General features: G+C 41.5%; 1 protein-coding gene across 1 annotated transcript in view; it reads right to left on the bottom strand.

Annotated features, from left to right (window-relative positions):
• Efcab2 (EF-hand calcium binding domain 2) overlaps nucleotides 1-18,995 on the bottom strand; it is a 91,028-nt gene that overhangs the window by 31,382 nt on the left and 40,651 nt on the right. Inside the window, exon 3 of the mRNA XM_028755252.1 lies at nucleotides 327-399. Within this exon, the coding sequence (XP_028611085.1) occupies nucleotides 327-399 (73 nt within the window). The remainder of the gene's footprint in view (nucleotides 1-326; nucleotides 400-18,995) is intronic.

Here is an 18,995-nt window from a genome sequence, read left to right as displayed (position 1 = left end):
TATTATTATATATTCTGAAGCTTAGTTTTATTTCCTCAAATAAATAAAACTACAGTCTTTACATACCCTGTGAACAAACATTATTATTAAATACATCTGTTATTGGTCTTTCTCCATGTGGTCAGACTTCCTTGTCTTCACTGGTCCATCTTCAACAAATTTAAAAACTATCAACAGTTACTTCCATTGGTTGACTTATGTGTACAGCTATTCTAACACTCTCAAATAGCACCATCAGTAATTTAGGGAGGTTTTAGTTTGAGGTAAGTTTTTTTTTTCATTACAAGTTCTAAAGTCAGCTGAGTGACACTTCCTCAACCACCTACCTCTGCAATGAAATCATGTAGCTCTCCTTCAGTCGGGCAGCATCCCAATGACCTGATAATTGTCCCAATCTCTCTAGAAAAAAAAGAGTTGTGAGAAGTTTTAGAATATAAATTCTGGAGAGGAAACTGTAGTATAATTATCTAAATTATTTCAGATCACAGGTAACATAGCAAACCACCTCACTTAAGTATTGGCTCACAGTTACATGAGAAATTTCCTGGAAAAAGAAAAGGGCCCCCAAGAACCAAGGCAGTCCAAAAATTTCACTAACTAGAAAATCAAGCCCTGACTAGTTCAAAATCTCAAAGCTCCAGAGAAGGAATCAGGACAAGATGAGGGGAGGAAGAAGGAATGTCTGCCACTTGATAGCTGGTTTTAACTGTTGTTTAACTCTGATGGAGAAGGAAAGAGAATATAGGTTAACTATTTAATACACTAATACACACCAGCACAATCTAACTGGAGCCTTGCACTATGGTAGCCTGAGGGCGACAGGAAGAAGAAGAGACAGACAGGGTTAAATTTTACTTCACTCTGCTTGTACTCCTACTTGTTTCAGTTGACTCCTCTCCTCTTATCTTGAAAAAGAAAATGCTTACAAAGCTATCTGTAGTTGACCATGTTTGCTAAAGAAAGAACGTCCCAATGGTTACTCACATCTGCTTCTGTAAACACACTTAAACTACAATAGAAATATCTTTTGGGTGATCATGAGACCCAGAGACCACCTTCACAAGGTCCATGCAGACAGGAATCTCCACATTGTTGCTCAAACTGTAAAACCTGTCAGAGACTGTGAAATGGAACCAAACTTTGCCAAACACTAGTTTTAGTATATCCCCCACTGCACTTAAAACTGTGGAAGCTAGCCGGGCAGTGGTGGCACACGCCTTTAATCCCAGCAATTAGGAGGCAGAGGCAGGTGGATTCCTGAGTTCGAGAGTTCGAGGCCAGCCTGGTCTACAGAGTGAGTTCCAGGACAGCCAGGGCTACACAGAGAAACCCTGTCTCGAAAAAAACAACAACAACAACAAAAAAAAAAACCTGTGGAAGCTCTGGATAGATGTACAACAGTGTTCTGTCAAGGGAAGGTGGAAATAGGGCTGGACACGAGCTATCACTCCTTGAAGATAGGAGAAAAGGATATGGAAAGTACAGAGCCCCTTTTCCTTCCTCTGGAGACATTAATAAAGGCAGCAATGTGGACTGCTGCCTCTACTATGGTAAGAGCCGGGTTTGTAACTGACTGGTTGAGCGCTGGGTTTGTGTCTTGAGAAGCAGAAGTGTCTGGCTCTCTGAAGATGAGTAGCATGCCCTGCTAAACGGCATATGGACATATTGCCAGAGAAAGCAGCTCACTTAAGAGTTGCCTTCAGTGGCAATGCAATAAAGGCAATGCAGAGAGTGACTGATAGGAAGAGAGAAGGGAGAATGAGGAAGGGACAGGAAGGTGGCATTTAAATGCCAGGCTTCCTAAACATTTCTTTAGATAGTAATGAAATGCGATAAATCTATTTCAAGAGCTCTCCATATGTGAAGTCCTGGGTTCAAATCTGAACAGCAGCAGGGATTGAAAGTCCCCAAGTCCATGAGGTGGAAGAAAGGGCAGTCACAGCAGACGCCCTGATGACTCATGCCTTCTCTTGTTTCCCACGGCCTAAATGAAACACAGGGCTGGAGACACAGAGGCTAAGCCATCCTCCAAGCTGCTCTCACACAGCACTGGTGCCAGGAGCATGGGAACACAGCAGAAGGGCCCAGGTGGGCACCGCAGAGCTCCAGATGGCTTCTAGATGGGCTGGGATGCTAGCAGTTGTGAGGAAATCAGGCTGCTGATGCTGCAGCCCTAGGAGCAGTGATGCTTCCAGGGATGGGAACCAGAAAAGAGAACACAGGCAAGAAGAGGGTCAAGCCTTCACACTGAAAGAGAAAGAGCCTTAGGAAGAAGGAACATTGCAAGGAAGATGAAAACGCCAGATGAGGCAGTACACACTTGTAATCCAAAGCATTTGGAAAATAGAGGCAAGAGAATCAATCAGTTCAAACCCTCTCCTACACAGCAAGTTCAAAGCCAGCCTAGACTACATAGGACCCTATCTCAAAAACAAAAAAAAAATGAAAATGTAATTTCAGGAAAAACAAAACAGAAATGTCAACAAGGAGGACAGAGTTCAGAAGTAATGAAAAGAAATGAGTCAGGACTAGAAAATGAGACAAAATTATGAGCTAAGAAAGCCACTGTGGGAGGGTCTTCCCAGAAAGGGAAATGGAATATAGTGCTGTGAATGGATAAAGGGGGATCACAAGGATCACACAGAGTGGGGAGCGGATGGCAGTAGAGGAGGGACTATGGGGATGAACAACTAACATTATAGCTACTTCTTGAAAAGCTATTTGGAAATATACTACTGTAGAAGCTTCCTAAGATGTACAGATGTATAAAGGGAATTTCGAGTCACTCTATTATGGGGGAGACAATACCACAAGTAGATATTATATGTTGCCAAATAAAATTTTCAGTAGAATGGGATACGTCTTTCTGAGTCAGTAGCCAAAGGGGTCCCACAGGCTCCCCAAACACTTCAGGCTATTTCCAACTTGATGGTAAGATGTTATTGATGAAGACACCACACACTTATGTCATAGAAAATGAAGAAATCTAAGTGGTATTCAACTGGAAGATTCACCCTGTTGGCTAGTGTTCATAGTGCTAGAAGATTCTAAGCACAGTACCAGAAGAGAAATCCCATCAAGCTCAATCTCATCCAGCTACAAACCCTGGGAGCGTGACTGATGACCTCCCTGCAAGCCGTGCTCGATGATTCAGTGGTACCATGAATGGTATGGGATTAACCAACTACTTTTGGGGGAAAGAGAGAGGTTTAAGGCCCACTCAAATCATGGGCCCTCTGGCAAACCTACCTCTATTATTTTGCTGAATGAGCATAGTGAATAAAAGGATTCCTAATGATATATTGGTATACCCATATGTCTTAGTTAGGATTCTGTTGCTGTGAAGAGACACCACAACCACAGCAACTCTTATAAAGGAAAACATTTAATTGGAGCTGGCTTACACTTTAGAAGTTTAGTTCATTATCATCATGGTGGGAAGAATGGCAGCATGCAGGCAGACATGGTGCTGGAGAAGTAGTTGAGAGTTCTATATCTCGATTAGCAGGCAGCAGGAAGAGAGAATGGCACTGGACCTAGCTTGGGACATACTTCCTCCTACTAGGCCACACCTACTCCAACAAGGCCACACCCACACTTCCCAATAGTGACACTCCTTATGAGTGGATGGAATCATTTTCATTTAAACCACTACACCGGTTTCTGTCAGTTGCGTAGCAGTGTAGGGAAAAGCTCTGTGGGAAGGTGTGTTCTGTTCCTTCCTCTTCGTCGTTCGGATTCAGTCCAATTTGGAGAGTCTCCCCGTCAGCCGTCACCATGTCGGTCCCAAGCCCACTCATGAAGCAGCTGCTCATTCAGTCTACGGCTGAGGCCGTCCCAGTTCGCAACGAGAAAGGTGAGGTTTCAATGGAAAAGGTAAAGGTAAAACGTTATGTGTCCGGAAAGAGACCAGATTATGCCCCTATGGAGTCCTCAGATGAAGAGGATGAAGAATTTCAGTTCATTAAGAACGCTAAGGAATCGCTGGGCGGTGGTGGTGCAAGCGGTCCCTTGCCGCCCTGGATGCGCTCAATACTAATGCTGAAAATGATGAGGAGAAGTACGAGGCCTGGAAAGTCCGTGAGCTCAAAAGAATCAAGCGGGAGAGAGAAGACGGAGAAGCGCCTGAAAAGAAGAAAGCAGAAATTGAACACATGAGAAACCTGACTGAGGGAGAAAGGAGGGCTGAACTTCGGGCAAATGGCAAAGTCATTACCAACGAAGCTGTTAAAGGCAAATACAAGTTTCTACAAAAGTATTATCACCGAGGTGTCTTCTTCCTGGACGAGAATGAAGAGAGATTTTAGTGCACCTACTCTTGAGGACCATTTCAACAAAACCATTCTTCCAAAAGTCATGCAGGTTAAGAATTTTGGACGGTCTGGTCGCACTAAGTACACCCCCCTTGTGGATCAAGATACCACTTCCTTTGACTCTGCGTGGGGCCAAGAGAGTGCCCAGAACACAAAATTCTTTTAACAAAAGGCAGCAGGGGTGCGAGATGTATTTGAGCGACCATCTGCCAAGAAAAGGAAAACCACCTAGGCTTCAACTACTTATTCCAACTATGGGACACAAGGGGATCTGGCCCTCAATTTTCTTGAACCATTATTGACGTAGTTCTTGTATAGAGCTTTCCAGACTTGCAGCCATAACTTGTGTTTGAAGGTGCTTTGTAAGAGGTTTGGACTCATAGTGAGAAACCTGTTGGGAGCACAAAGCTTTGCAGCCATCTCGAGCCATATACCCTGACAAGAGACTTGTTTTCAACAGCCTACAACACCTGAGCACACTCTGATAAACATCTTGCTTTTCTTACATATCTTGTTGTTTAGTGCCCCCAGCTGCAAGGCACACGTGATAAAGTGTCTTCAGCTGCGTTCCCCTGCTTATGCTTATATATACCCATGATTTCCTTTCAAAAAACGAGACGTGAACAGACTCTCTGTTTTGTCTCCATTCTTTGAGTCTCTTGCCCTTCCATCCCCACTCTCTCTCTTGCTAGACCCTGACTCACAGATCGGAGCAGCAGCTCAGGCCAGGACAATGTAGCCCCCAAATGAGGGGCAGAACAGGCTGTTACAAAAACCCACAGAAACGCACTAACCAGGTAGGATTGGGCGCTTCCCACTTAAAACTATTCCTGAGAAATCTTAGGTTTCTCTATCTTGGCGTCCCATATTGACTTGGGGCTCTTCTGAGTTTGTTTTTCCAGCCTGGATCAGATACTGGACATGTGAATGCATGGGGCATTACTTCTTCCTTAGGGTTAGCAGTACACTATCAGGAAATCTAAGCTCAGTTCAATCTGTTTTTGCATTTGGGGTGTTGAATCTACAGTTCTAAGTAAATATACTTTTTGATCTGTGTGAAAAAAAATAAACCACTATACCATAGATCAGTGAATTATTGCTCAACCTTCAGTAGAGAAGCTTCTTGCAATTGATGGTAATTAATGCAAAGACAGACAGCAAGACAACATGCAGAGAGTGAAAGACTTTGGAGGACTCAGTTCTAAGTGGGATTTTTGTCTCACCCTTCTGTCAAGGCTCAGGGATCCATGTGGAAAGGGTTGGGGATGGGGAGGTTAAAGTGTAAGAGGTGGTGAACAATTTTCTAAAAATAGCATTTTCCAGACACAACCGGAAAGATGCACAAAGGAACTCACAGAAACTGTGACAACATTTCCAAGACTTGGACAGCTCAAACTTGACAAAAATCTCAATGCAAAAGAGGGAAAGTGGGCACAAGGAACCACTCCTAGCAAAGAAGCTATTCAAAAATGATAGTTTCTGGATTTGGGAAAACCAGTTTACTTCAGTGGAATATACTGATATACCCAGAAAACACTGTGTATATCAACCATATTCAGTAGTAGATGGCTAACACAAATGAGACTCTATGCTTTTTATGGCTTTTTTTATCTTTCTTATTAGAGAGAGTGGAATTCCAGTGAGAATCTGGAAAGAGTTGGAGAATGGGAAAAATAATAAAAATATAGTGTAAAGAATAAACATCAATTACAAAATAAAAGCAATAGGTAGAATGATATAAATATTAAAAGTTGGTTAAGCCTATTTCTAACAAGTGAGATTTTTAGGTCAAGTGAACTGACTGAAAATTATTTTTGTTTTATATTTTAGCTTTTCTTATATTTATTTGTTTATTTATTGATTTATTGAGGAGTGGGATGGGAAGAGAGAAGGGGTATATGTTAGAAGTGCATGCTACTGTACACATGTGGGAGTTAGAAGACAACTTATGAGAGTCAGTTCTTTCCGTCCACTATGTGGGTGCTGGGGATTGAACTCAGGTAATCAATATAGGCAGTAAGTACCTCTACCCATTGATCCATCTTGCTGGCCCTGAAAATTATTTTAGAGACCCACTTAAACCTATTTTGGGGGTGCAGAGGATTTGAGACAGGGTCTTGCTATTGATCTTGCTATTATTGCTGTCCTGGAGCTTAGTTATGTAGACCAGGCTGACCTTCAACTCACAGAGATCTGTCTGCTTCTGCCTCCCAAGTTCTAAGGTTAAAGTTGTGTGCCACTACACCTGGTTCCTTAAACCTTCTTTTAATGAGCTGGGCATGGTGGCCCATACCTATCATTTCAGCACTCAGCAGGCTGGGATACAAGATTACTACAAATTCAAAGCCAACCTAGTCTACATAGCAAGTTTTGGGATAACCAAGGCTACCAAATGAGACCTGGTCTCAAAAACCAAAATAACAATATAAACCTATCTTTGTGTGTGCACATATACATGGAGGCCAGAGGCCTAGGCCAAATGTCTTCCTCGATCGCTCTCTACCTTATGTTTTGAGACGGGGTCTCTCTCTCTCACTGGACGGGAGCTTGCCAGTTAACTAGCCTGGCTAGCCAGTAAGCCCAGAGAGTCTCTTGCCTCTGTTTCCCCACTACTGGAATTACAACAGTCACTGCCACATCCAACTTTCTATTTGGGTGCTAAGGATCCAAACCTAGGCCCTCAGTCATGCAAGCACTTTTCTATTTAGCCATCTCATTGGTCCAATCAAATCTTTTAATACCATTAAAATTAGAAAAGCACTTTTAAATTTCATTTGCATTTTGAAACAGTCTTTTTATGCTATCCCTGAACTCAAAGCAATTCTCTGTATCAACTTCCTATTCGCTAGGGTTTTAAACATGTACCACTGTACCCATCTAATATTTAAAACTTCTTATGGTAGGTATGATAGTATATACATCTGTAATCCCAACACTGGAGAGACAGGAGGACTGCCATGAGTTCAAGACCAGCCTAGTCAACATAGTGAGTTTCAGGCCAGCCAGGATTACATAGTGAGGCCCTATCCCAAAAAATAAATAGATAAAAAAAAAAATGCTGTAGAAACAGGCACTCCTGTTTCAGGTGTTGTTTGCTTGTTGTTGTTTGAAGGAGGGTTTCTCTGTGTATCTCTGGCTGTCCTGTAACTCATTCTGTAGACCGGGTTGACCTCAAATTCAAACTCAAATATCTGCTTGCCTCTGCTTCCTGAGTGCTGGGATGAAAGGTGTGAGCTGCCATACCTGGTTTGTTGATTTTTTTTAAGATTTATTTACTTATTTTTATGTGCCTCTGTATATGACTGTCATTATGTGTCTCACATGCATGTGGCTATACAAGGAGGCCGGATGAGGGAATCGGACTCCTTGAGCTGGACTTCAGGTGGGTGAGCTGCAATACGAGCTCATATATTGGCTCATGATGTATGCTGCTCCAATAGGTGTGTGGTCCTATGTGAGTGCTGGGAACCAAAGCCAGGTCCTCTGCAAGAGTGCCCTTCACTGCTGAGTCATCTCTACAGCCGAGCCCTTTAAAAATACGTTTCAATGACTTTTAATATCAACTAGATTTTAACAATGGTTTCAGAACGCTTTTCTAAACTGGCTTCTGCAGTCAGTACTGACACTCAGGCCACTGCTATTTCAAACAGCGGACACAGGAGCCTGTCTGTATACAAGCTCATTTCTTCCCTTGACTAGAGTGGTTAGAACCAATTCACTTAGTAATCTACCATGCAAATAAAGCAGAAATCAACACAAATCTTATTTAAATTTTTAAAAATTTTTAAAGTATTATTTTCTTCTCTATAAATCTCTTTTATTGGGTTTTTAATAAACTGACAAATGAAACAACTATTTTATATAAATATTTTAAAATATGGAAACTTTCATGTATTTTATTGAAGTACATAGATTCCTTATATTGGTAAACACAAACCAGATCTAAAGACTTTTAAACAGAAGAATTTGTTCCTGCATTTATATACCATACAGAAAGCAATGTCATTTAGATAAACAGGTCATAAAGAGCAACCCAACAGAAGTATGGGATGGGTTCTTAATAGACATTCAATGGGTGTAGTATCCCATTGCCAACACAAGGTGGCACCAGTGCTATTAAGCTAGACTATGAGTCATCCATAAGGGCAGTCAAGGTCAGAAACACCCCAGTGAAGACAGATTGAGGACATCTGATGCAATTCTAAGGGGCAAAAGGCAGCAAATTCGTTTACCCCTCTATAACACAACTGTTGTTGTTGCACTAAGTATCAGTAAGCTTAACACAATTTGGAAATTTCTAGAACAAAGCAGAATTTTGGAAAATGGGTTCCATTTTCCATACTGCTACGCCGGGTATTTACAGAAGAGTAGAGAACAAAGCAAAGACCCTGCTGTCTTAACCTACAAGGGCATTTTTCCTAGATCCAAGTTAATTTGAAACTAAGTAATAAAATAAATCTAAAACAAGGGCAAATTTTCTGTTCCAAAATGGCCTCAACGGCTTTCCTAATCAACGTTAGAGCCTGTAAAAGAAAAGACCGAAGAGTTTCTGGCTCTTTACTGCTGCAGTGCTATTCTTCGTCTCTGTGCTAGAGGTCACAGTCCCAAAAAGAACTCTGGGCTCTGTAAAAATCCGGGCATTACAGAGACAGAATCAGTAACTTAATGACACAGCTACTTTTGCTCAGAGCTGTGACTGCTGCAGTGGGGAATGAGCAGGATGAGCCCCTGTTCTCACCTTGGAGCTTACTACTGGGAGGAACGGAGCACAAACATAAACGAGCACAAGCTAATTTTAGTCAGTGATAAGCGCTATGAAGAAAGCACGTCTTCACTGCTGCTTTTGTGCGGGTGTTAGCTTGCTGGAGCTACCCTGAGGAAGTATCCCACGGTGTGGGGGTAGGGCATGGGGGGAAACAATGTCAGCAACTTCTTTCCTCACATGCTGAGGACTCGAAATCTGGGCTGTCGGTTCACCCAAAGCCTCCCGGCTTAGCTTGCAGCCAGAGCCTTGCTATGTCCTCACAGGGGCATCCCTCTGAACACAGACTCCCTGGCATCTCTCCTGGTAGAAGCCAGTGGCAAGCCATCTGCCTGGCATGCACAGGATGAGAGAACCAGAGAGAACAATTAGGCCTCTCTTTCAGCATCAGTTTTAAATCCAATCACCTCTGTAAACATCTGACCTGCAGAAAAACTTACATTTTGAGCTAGCAGATATTAAGATTTCAAAACACTTCAAGACAGGTACAGGCAATGATTTATAGCTTCATTGTTGTTGCTGTTCTTGGTGGCAGTAGTTAATATCTCAAAAGTACAGCCAACAAAAGCAGTGGTGGGCAAAAACTGAGACTTTTCACAGCAAAGGAAAAGATGACAGATGAAGAAACAGGTATAGAATCGGGGAAATATTTGTAAACTATGGCCGGGTGGTGGTGGTGCACGCCTTTAATCCCAGCACTTGGGAGGCAGAAGCAGGCGGATTTCTGAGTTCGAGGCCAGCCTGGTCTACAGAGGTTCCAGGACAGCCAGGGCTACACAGAGAAACCCTGTCTCAAAAAACTAAAAAAAAAAATTGTAAACTATGTATCTGAAAGGGGATTAATATCTAGAAAATATGATGAATTTGAACAACTAAAAAGTCTCTGGATTTAAAAAGGAGCTGATGATCTGAACAGACATTTTCTAAGATGAAACATATAAATGGTCGACAAACATATGAAAATATGTTCAATGTCACTACTTACTAGGGAACTGTAAATCCAAACCACAATAAGATATCATCTGACCCTCAGAATGGCAATTAACAAAACACTGAAAAGTGCAAATGTTGGGGAGGGGAGGGAGACTGACAGACTACTGACAGGAATGTAAATTAGTGCGACCATATGGAAATCACTAATCATTCCTCTCAAGACTAAAACTGGAGATACTGTACGATCCAGCCATCCTGCTCCTGCTACCTAGCTGAAGAAACTCACTAAGCGTCTCAAGGAAATACCTGCACAGTCTTGTTCACTCCAGCATGACATACAACAGCCAAGAGAGGGGATCAACTACAGTATACCAGTAGGTGAATGGCTAAAGGAAACACACACAATGAAATACTATTTGCTGATTTTTTTAAGTTGAATTTATCATTTGCAACAGCAAAGCAGATGTAATTGGAGGTTATTAAATAAAACAAATCAGGCAAAGAAATACAAAAATATATACTTTTACTCATATATAAAACCTAAAGACATTGATCCCATAAAGGAACAGATGAGAATCGTAACTGCTGGTAAGAAGGGGAAGAAAGGAGGTGGTGGCAGGCCTGGAAATCGGACATTAGCACGGAACCGTGACTACAGTTTACAAGGCCTCTGTATGTTGTATGAAGATCTAGAAGGAATTTAAAAGACAAAATTGAGCCAGGCAGTGGTGGCGCACGCCTTTAATCCCAGCACTTGGGAGGCAAAGGCAGGCAGATTTCTGAGTTCGAGGCCAGCCTGGTCTACAGAGTGAGTTCCAGGACAGCCAGGGCTATACAGAGAAACCCTGTCTGGAAAAACAAACAAACAAGACAAGATCAGCATGTACAATGGAAATGTTCGTTACCCAATTGATCAATATACGTTGTGTACGTTTACAATTATATCATGTGTGCCCTACAAACATCATTAACATACGTTATCATGTATCAGTTTAAAGGAAAGGGGCATTTCAAAACATGAAATTTAGGGACAGCAATGCAGCCATAGCAACAAGATGGCTTTTCATATCCTGCCGCCACCATGCTGCTGACTGCCATCCTCCTGCCTGGGCCACTACCCTAGCCCACAGGTTGACATTCTGCATCCCCTCTCACCAGCCACCCTTCTTATCTCCTCACAGCAGTCACAGCAAACTTTCTACACTAAAATCCCATCGCACCATTCCCTGTTCACTTAAAAGCCTGTGGTGGCCTCCACTGTCCACTGGCATGGGTGTGCGCCCCTTTTCACTGCCAGAATGATCTCTGCAGGTCTAGCCACCTTCACAATAGTACTGCACTCTAAACTGCATGCTAACTACTCTCTCTCTGCTTTCCCCAACATGCCAAGGCCACTTTTCTCCACAGGACCTTTGTATGTCCTTCCTACTAACTCTTCATATAGCTATTTCTAGTCTTTCCTTCCCTCACTCCCCCTTCCTCTCTTCTTTTGTGTGTGTGTGAGTGTACATGTGAATTAGAGTGGTCTTGCCTCGGAGACAGAGAGATGGTTGTGTCCCCCCTCCTCTCCAAGGTGTGCACTGGGATCCTCTGTGACAGCAGCAAATGTTCTTAACCACTGAGCCATTTCTCAGCTCCTGTAATATGGTTTTGATATCAAGTAAAGGTACACTGGCCTTTTTGTTCTTTTTCAAGAGTTCCCTTGGCTGTTATAGCTTACTTGTTCATATGCACAATAAAATTCACTTGTCAAGTTACAGAAAATGTTCATTTCCATTTGTGCTGAATTTATGTCAATTTAGGATGAGTTGAATGAAATCTTTATTATTTTAAATTTCCTATCTCAAATCGTTTCTTTTCATTTGTTCTATTTTTATAACATGTAGATTTCCCTATGATATGATTTATATATTTCTTGATGCATTTTTGTCTATAAGCTTGATCCTCCATTATATCCTTTACCTGGGTACTCTTTATAGAATATACAGCTCCTGGGGCTTGAGAGATGGCTCAGCAATTAAGAGCATTGACTGTTCTTCCAGAGGACCCAGGTTCAATTCCTAGCACCCACATGACACCTCACAACTGTCTGTAACTCCAGTTCCAGGGAATATCACACAGGCATAACAACAATCCACAGAAGAAAAAAATCATTTTTCAGAAAACAAGTATTTGGCTCCTGATTTCTGCATACTAATTTATTTTTCGATATTTATATATTTCCATGTGTTAAGGGTGAGGTGGTTATTGCAGGAACACCTATGCCATAGAGAAAAGGAGAAGGTCAGAGGACAGATGGCTCAGGATCTAGTATCTCCAGCCAGTCTGAGACCCAGGATTTCTCTCAGGTTGTCAGGACTACACACAAGTGCCTCTCCCTGATAAACCAAGTCACCAGTCTTCTGTATAAGAATCTTGCTACTTTATTAAAATTCCTTTTCTTTGCAATAGTTTTCTTATCAGTTCTCCTGGGTTTTCTAGATATTTGGTCATATATCTACAAATCGTTTTCCTTTCTATCTTCTCTACCTCCTACCATTTCATGTCCAGTATTTATGTCCGTGTTATCGCTTGCCCAATTATGTGGAGTATTAATATTTATTGACAATGGTAAATGTAAATATCCTTATCTCATTCATAATTTTAACCAAAATGGTGCACATACCTCCTCATTAAGTAAGAGCCTCAGTTTGGGGCTAAGGAAGCATTCTCTAATGACTGCTTCATTGAGACTTTAAAATTGTGAAGGTGTGCTGAATTCTATCAAGTGCCTCTTAACTATCTACAGGAGTAATTCATGCTTTTTATTCTTAGGCACACTAATATGATGTAAATGCCCAACAGTAACACTTTTACATTCCTAGGAAAACACAGTTTGCATTTACATGGTACTAGATTTTGTTGCTTCTATTTGCAATTTTGTATAGCTATGCATAAGAAAGTTGTTTCATAGTTTCATGCAATCTTTATTAGGTTTTTAGTGTTGGAATTATATACACTTCAGAAAAATAATTCAATAGTTTTCCTTTTTGTCCCATCTCCTGAAAGAGATTAAGTTCCATAAGGACAACATTTTAGATTTTAATATGCAGCCATCTGGACTAAAGCCTTTTAGTAGCAGAACTCTTTAAAATTTTGGCTACAGAAAGAAGTATGTCTAGATTTTCTGTGGATAGATTTTTTAGGGTCTGTCTGGTTGGCTTTTTACTTCAATTGATTTTCTTAAATACATATTTTATTCTTCTATGTGTGTGTGTGTCTGTGTGAGTGGGTGTCTGCAGAGGCCAGCACAGGGTGCTGAGTCCCCTGGAGCTGGAGTAACAAGTGTTTGTGAACCACCTAGGTGGGTGCTGGGAACTGAACTTGGGTCCTCTACAAGGACAATACAATCCCTTGACCACTGAGCCACCTCTCCAGCCCTTTTCAGTTGACTTTTTAAATATGTTTTTGAGATTATAATATAATTACATTATTTCTCCCTTGTTTCTTTCCCCCTTGTTCTTTCAAATTCATGTCCTCTTTTTTCTTTGTTGCTACAGACACACACATACTCCTAATATATAAAAATACAACCTGCTTAGTCCACTTAATGTTCTTGGATGCATGTTTTCAAATTCATGTCCTCTTTTTTCTTTGTTGCTACAGACACACACACATACTCCTAATATATAAAAGTACAACCTGCTTAGTCCACTTAATGTTCTTGGATGCATGTTTTCAGAGTTGACCATCTGGCATTAGATTACCAACTGGTGAGCTCCTCTCTGGGTTGACTACTTCTCCCATCTCAGCATTCCTCTCAGCTGCGGTTCTTTACCTACGGTTGAGCTCTCTTGAGCACCGCCCTTTCCATGTTAGCATGTCTGTTGGTGCTGTCCTTGTTCAGGTCATGTTTAGGCAGCCATAATGGTGAGAACTCATGGGTGGAGCCTCTATGGCATTTCTAGGAGACACAATCTCATGACAAACTTGCTGCTCTTCTGGCTCTGACAGTCTTACTGCCTCCTCCTACAGTGATCCCTGAGCCTTAGGTGCAGGGGTTGTGTTATAAACATATCAGATGGGTCTGGGATCCACAACTCGGGATTTTGACAAATTGTGGTTTTCTATAATGGTCTCTAAACTAGGTAAGTAAAAAGTGGCCATTGCTGCAGGTGGGAGGGAGAGCAAGACAGAATGGAATCGCATGGTGCAGGTGCTCTGACGAGAGAAATGGGAAAAAAGAGAGGACTTCAATTAGGGAAGGAGGAAAAGGATAATTCAGGAGAGAGAAAAGAAAAATAATAGTAAGGATATCTGAAAAGTTATGAGGAATTATACTAGTATCTACATAAAAATGCCTACATGTAAGTTGGTGTCTAAATATAAATACATAGTTTAAATGAAAATTTCCCATCTGGGCTGATAATACTCCCCCACCCCAAGATCCAAACAATATTTAACAAAAACCCCACCATCACACATGAGAAGTCCTCCCTTGAGTTGTCAGGATTGTCCAAAGGATTCCCAAAACATACAGACTATTACTGTTGCCCTTAGCTGCCTCCACCCGTTAAGGAACTACCCAATCTAAAATCGCTAGATTTATACCAATTTTTTTCCCATTTTATAACTTTAGGTGTTACATGTGATTTTTTTCCTTTGAGTTCGTTTTTATATGTGGTGTGTGGGAGGGATCCACCATCATTCACTTAAAATCCTATTCAGTTAATCCTTGTTCCACCTTTAACGGAGATCAAATAGAGAACAGTCTCAGTTAGTGTAGCCCTAAAGTAGATTTTGAAAAGAAGTAGGCATCCCACTTTCTCTCCCACTTTCCAGGTTGTGTAGGTCACACCAAGTCCCTTGCAGATAAACGGGAGCTGTAGAAACAGCTCGTCAGCTCAGGGGAGCTCGGGAAGGACTAGGGCTGTAACTCAACTGCACAGTCTTTACCTACAATTCACATGGTCTTCCATCAAATTTCTAGCCTAAAAGGAAAGGAGGGGATGAAGAGGGAGAGACTTGCTAATAACTCCACCCAGTTTGACACGTGCCTTGCCCCTGGTCCACCGACAGACTCTACTAAAGGTCTTACTCTTACAAGGTCTACTAAACCACAATCCCAAGTCCCCGTCTATCTCCAAGGGAGTCTGAAAGTTAGAGCAGGGCTACCTGCTCAGGCATTAATCGATAGCACAACCAGAAAGGAATGGTAAGAAACCGGGCGGCGGTGGCACACGCCTTTAATCCCAGCACTTGGGAGGCAGAGGCAGGCAGATCTCTGAGTTCGAGAGTTCGAGGCTAGCCTGGTCTACAGAGTGAGTTCCGGGACAGCCAGGGCTACACAGAGAAACCCTGTCTCGAAAAACAAAAACAAAAAAAAAAGAAAGAAAAAAAAAAGAAACCAGTGAGTTTACCACAACGTTCCAACTGCTGATCTAGAAATGGAGTCAGAATGCCTACTAGGCTTAACTACCAAGCCAGGATAGCAAAGGAAGCAAGGTCCCTCTCAAACCCATGGTCCTCTGTTAAGGTTTCTTCCTGTACAGATTGCTGCATTTTGTGATGTTTGATCTGTCTCCTTAGGCACAACTGATTGAACAGCCTTCAGGAGAGGTCTTTGAAGTCTGGCATGAGCTCTGCTCAACAAAGGCACCCTCTGCAGAATATTAATAAGTGATCAAAGTAGTGCTTCCCTTTTCTTCCCTGGGAGTTTTGGAACAAGACATACAGAGGGCTCCACCTGGGAGAGGAGTAGCAGAAAAGCCAGTAAGCAAGAGCCTAAGACTGCAAAAGCCATGAGTGAGCACACAGAAGGGTGATTCAAGAGGCTGAGTAGAGAGATGGCAGTAGCAGAGAAGAACCTGAGGGGACAAAGCTGTCACCAGCATGTTAGCTGAGCACAGCCTATGTGCAGCTCTAACAGTGACATGAAATGCAGAGTCCCTGAAACCTTTCTTTCTTTTTTTTTTTTTTTGGTTTTTCAAGACAGGGTTTCTCTGTGTAGCCCTGGCTGTCCTTGAACTCACTCTGTAGACCAGGCTGTCCTCGAACTCAGAAATACGCCTGCCTCTGCCTCCCAAGTGCTGGGATTAAAGGTGTGCGCCATCACCACCCGGCCACAATTTCTTTAATAGAAATTAATTTTTCTTTTGTTAATTCAAAATTTTCTGAGACAAGGTCTTGTGCAGCCAAGCTAGTCTTGGCCTCCTGACCCTGCAGCCTTTACCCTTCAGGTGCTATGATCACAGATGTGAGCCGCCATGTCCCACTTAAGCAAATGATTTTTATTTTTTAAAAGCATGCTCTTACAATCCTATACCTCTAGCACACTACTCATCCTAAGCCCCAGTGACAAATTAAGGTACAATTCTACTGAAGTTCACCATGGGGACTGAAGGGAACCTCAAAGTCGGCTCAAGATACGCCAAGACCACATTTTCAGCACAAAAGAGACTTGTTTGCCCCACAGGTACAGTGAACAGGGAATAAAAGACAAAGACAGGAGATGGAGGAGTGGGGAGAAGGGGGAGGGAACCAGGGAGAGGGAGAAAACCGACAAGAGAAAGGGGTAAGCAATATTTGTCCAGGAGTGGAACAAAGCACTGCCTCTGGATAGAGAAGAAACAAGTATGGCCTGTAGGCAAATGGCAGTTTATAAATGCAAAGGACGAGTCCCCACGTTAGGCTGAGGTGTTTAATTTTAATTGGGCATGTTAATTAGGCGAACCAAAGGGAGCTTTTGATGGCTGGACTTCAGTGCTTTGATAGCTAGATCTTGGTAGTCAGCTTCAGAAAGAGGAAGTGACCAAATAAGGGAATGGACCTTAGTGGCTAGCTTTAGGAATGTGATCAAACAGTTTTCAGCCAGGCAGAGGGAATCCAGGAGAAAGGGCAAAGCCTTCCAGAGCCATGTTTGCTATGCTCTGGTTGGCTTGAGTCCTTCAGGGACCAATGAGTTCACCAGTCTTACAGAGCAATGGGTGCAGGGTTACAGGCAGGAGCACGGAGACCTTAAAGCAACTACAGTCTACACCCAACATAGATGATGACTCCCACACAGCTGTGTAGATGGAGTTCCCTCCCCTAATACTTCCTCATCTATATCTTTTAGTCCTTCCCAGAATCCCTCGGGTCATATGCAATTAAGACAGAACTACATACAACTGGTTGGGAGGGGTCTTATGACCTGCTCCCTCCTTCCACGACAGAAGACTGTGCTTCTTCTATAAGAGCTGACTGAAGATCAACTGTAATACCAAAAGAGCACCCAGTTTGCTACTGAGACACAGAAGCACAGAACCGGAATAACTGGGTATGGCTAGAAGGGGAAAGACTAGCGCTTTGCTCCCACTGTGGGAACTTATCCTATCTTAGCTTTCAAAGTATTGAGAATCAACTGTTCTTAAATTGGTTTAACAAAGTATGTTTAGAATGTTGCAATCTGATGCAATTCTATAACACCTATCAAAGTTCACTCCTGTTCTTACAGACAGTAATGCTCTTGTCGTTTAAGTGTGGCAGAGGTCATTATTTCAACTCAATAGATAAGGAAAATGAATCCATCAAAAAGAGTACAATTCTGAAAATCAATGGCATACTGATTTCTAATGATTTCTAACATACTTTTATTCTATTAAATTAAAAAACAAATTTTAAAAAATAAAGAAGAACAAATTGCAAAAAAAGTGAGATTTCTTGGTAAGATTACAGCTCTTTTCAAATTAAATTTGTAAACTAGCCACATAGAAAAATAAAATACTTTCTTGACCTTTCAGCCATTCCTTAAAAAATATATTTCTTGTTTTCGTTATTTATTTTTAATAATTCATTCTGGTCAGGGTAAGCGCAACGCTATTCTATTATAACAACTCTTCAGAGTTCTCTGAGTTTCAGACCAGTCTGTTTTACAGAGTTCCTGCCTATTAAGGCCACATAATAAGATCCTGTCTCAAAAAAAATTTTTTTAATTAAAAATAAATAAATAAATAAATAAATAAATAAGGGCTAGAGAGATGGCTCAGTGGTAGAGCACTGACTACTCTTCCAGAGGTTCTGAGTTCAATTCCCAGCAACCACATGGTGGCTCACAACCATCTGTAATGGGATCTGATGCCCTCTTCTGGTATGTGTCTGAAGACAGTGACAGTGTTCTCAAAATAAATATAAAATAGAATAAATAAATCTATAAATAAATCTCAATAATAATAATATACTGATAATCAAAAAATCTGTATACAGATGGTTTATATAATACCTAATTCACTTGTGTTAACAATTAACAATACATACACATCATGCAAACCAGCAAAACACCAAACTGAAGAGCCCATGAGAAGGCTCAGCAGATAAAGCTGCTTGCTACCAAAGCCTGACCAATCTTAAGTTCAATCCTTGCCTCCAAAAATAAGGAGGAATAACTAACTCTTGAATGCTGTCCTCTGTTCTCCACATGTACATATAGTAGTAAACACACACACACAATCTCTAGAAGAATCAGAGAGATGCTGGGCGGTGATGGCACACGCCTTTAATCCCAGCACTTGAGAGGCAGAGGCAGGTGGATTTCTGAGTTCAAGGCCAGCCCGGTCGGTCTACAGAGTGAGTTCCAGGACAGCCAGGACTACACAGAGAAACCCTGTCTCAAAAAAAAAAAAAAAAAAAAAAACATAAAACAAAAAAAGAATCAGAGACACTTGCACACTCAAGAGTTAAAGAGACTCACTTATGAAACATTCTCTGTGCCTTTAGAATTTTCTCCATGTATATTTCATCTATTCAAATGCTTAACTTTCCATTTTACTAATTTCTAAACACAGACTAAGAAGCTACATATAAGTGATAATGTACTATGATCCATGTTTTATATGAAGCAAAATCAAAACCCCTCTAGTTAATATTAAAAATCTGCCCAAAATTTTTCAAGGAACTAGGTTTCAAACCCTAATTTGAAAATGAAATACTTTATTTCCCAAAGCATAAAACAACAGAGAAATAAGTTAAAA

The sequence above is a fragment of the Grammomys surdaster genome, unplaced genomic scaffold (genome assembly GCF_004785775.1).
Source record: "Grammomys surdaster isolate TR1022 unplaced genomic scaffold, NIH_TR_1.0 126051, whole genome shotgun sequence".
Taxonomy (NCBI): Eukaryota; Metazoa; Chordata; class Mammalia; order Rodentia; family Muridae; genus Grammomys; species Grammomys surdaster.
This window is presented reverse-complemented; position numbering and strand designations above follow the sequence as displayed.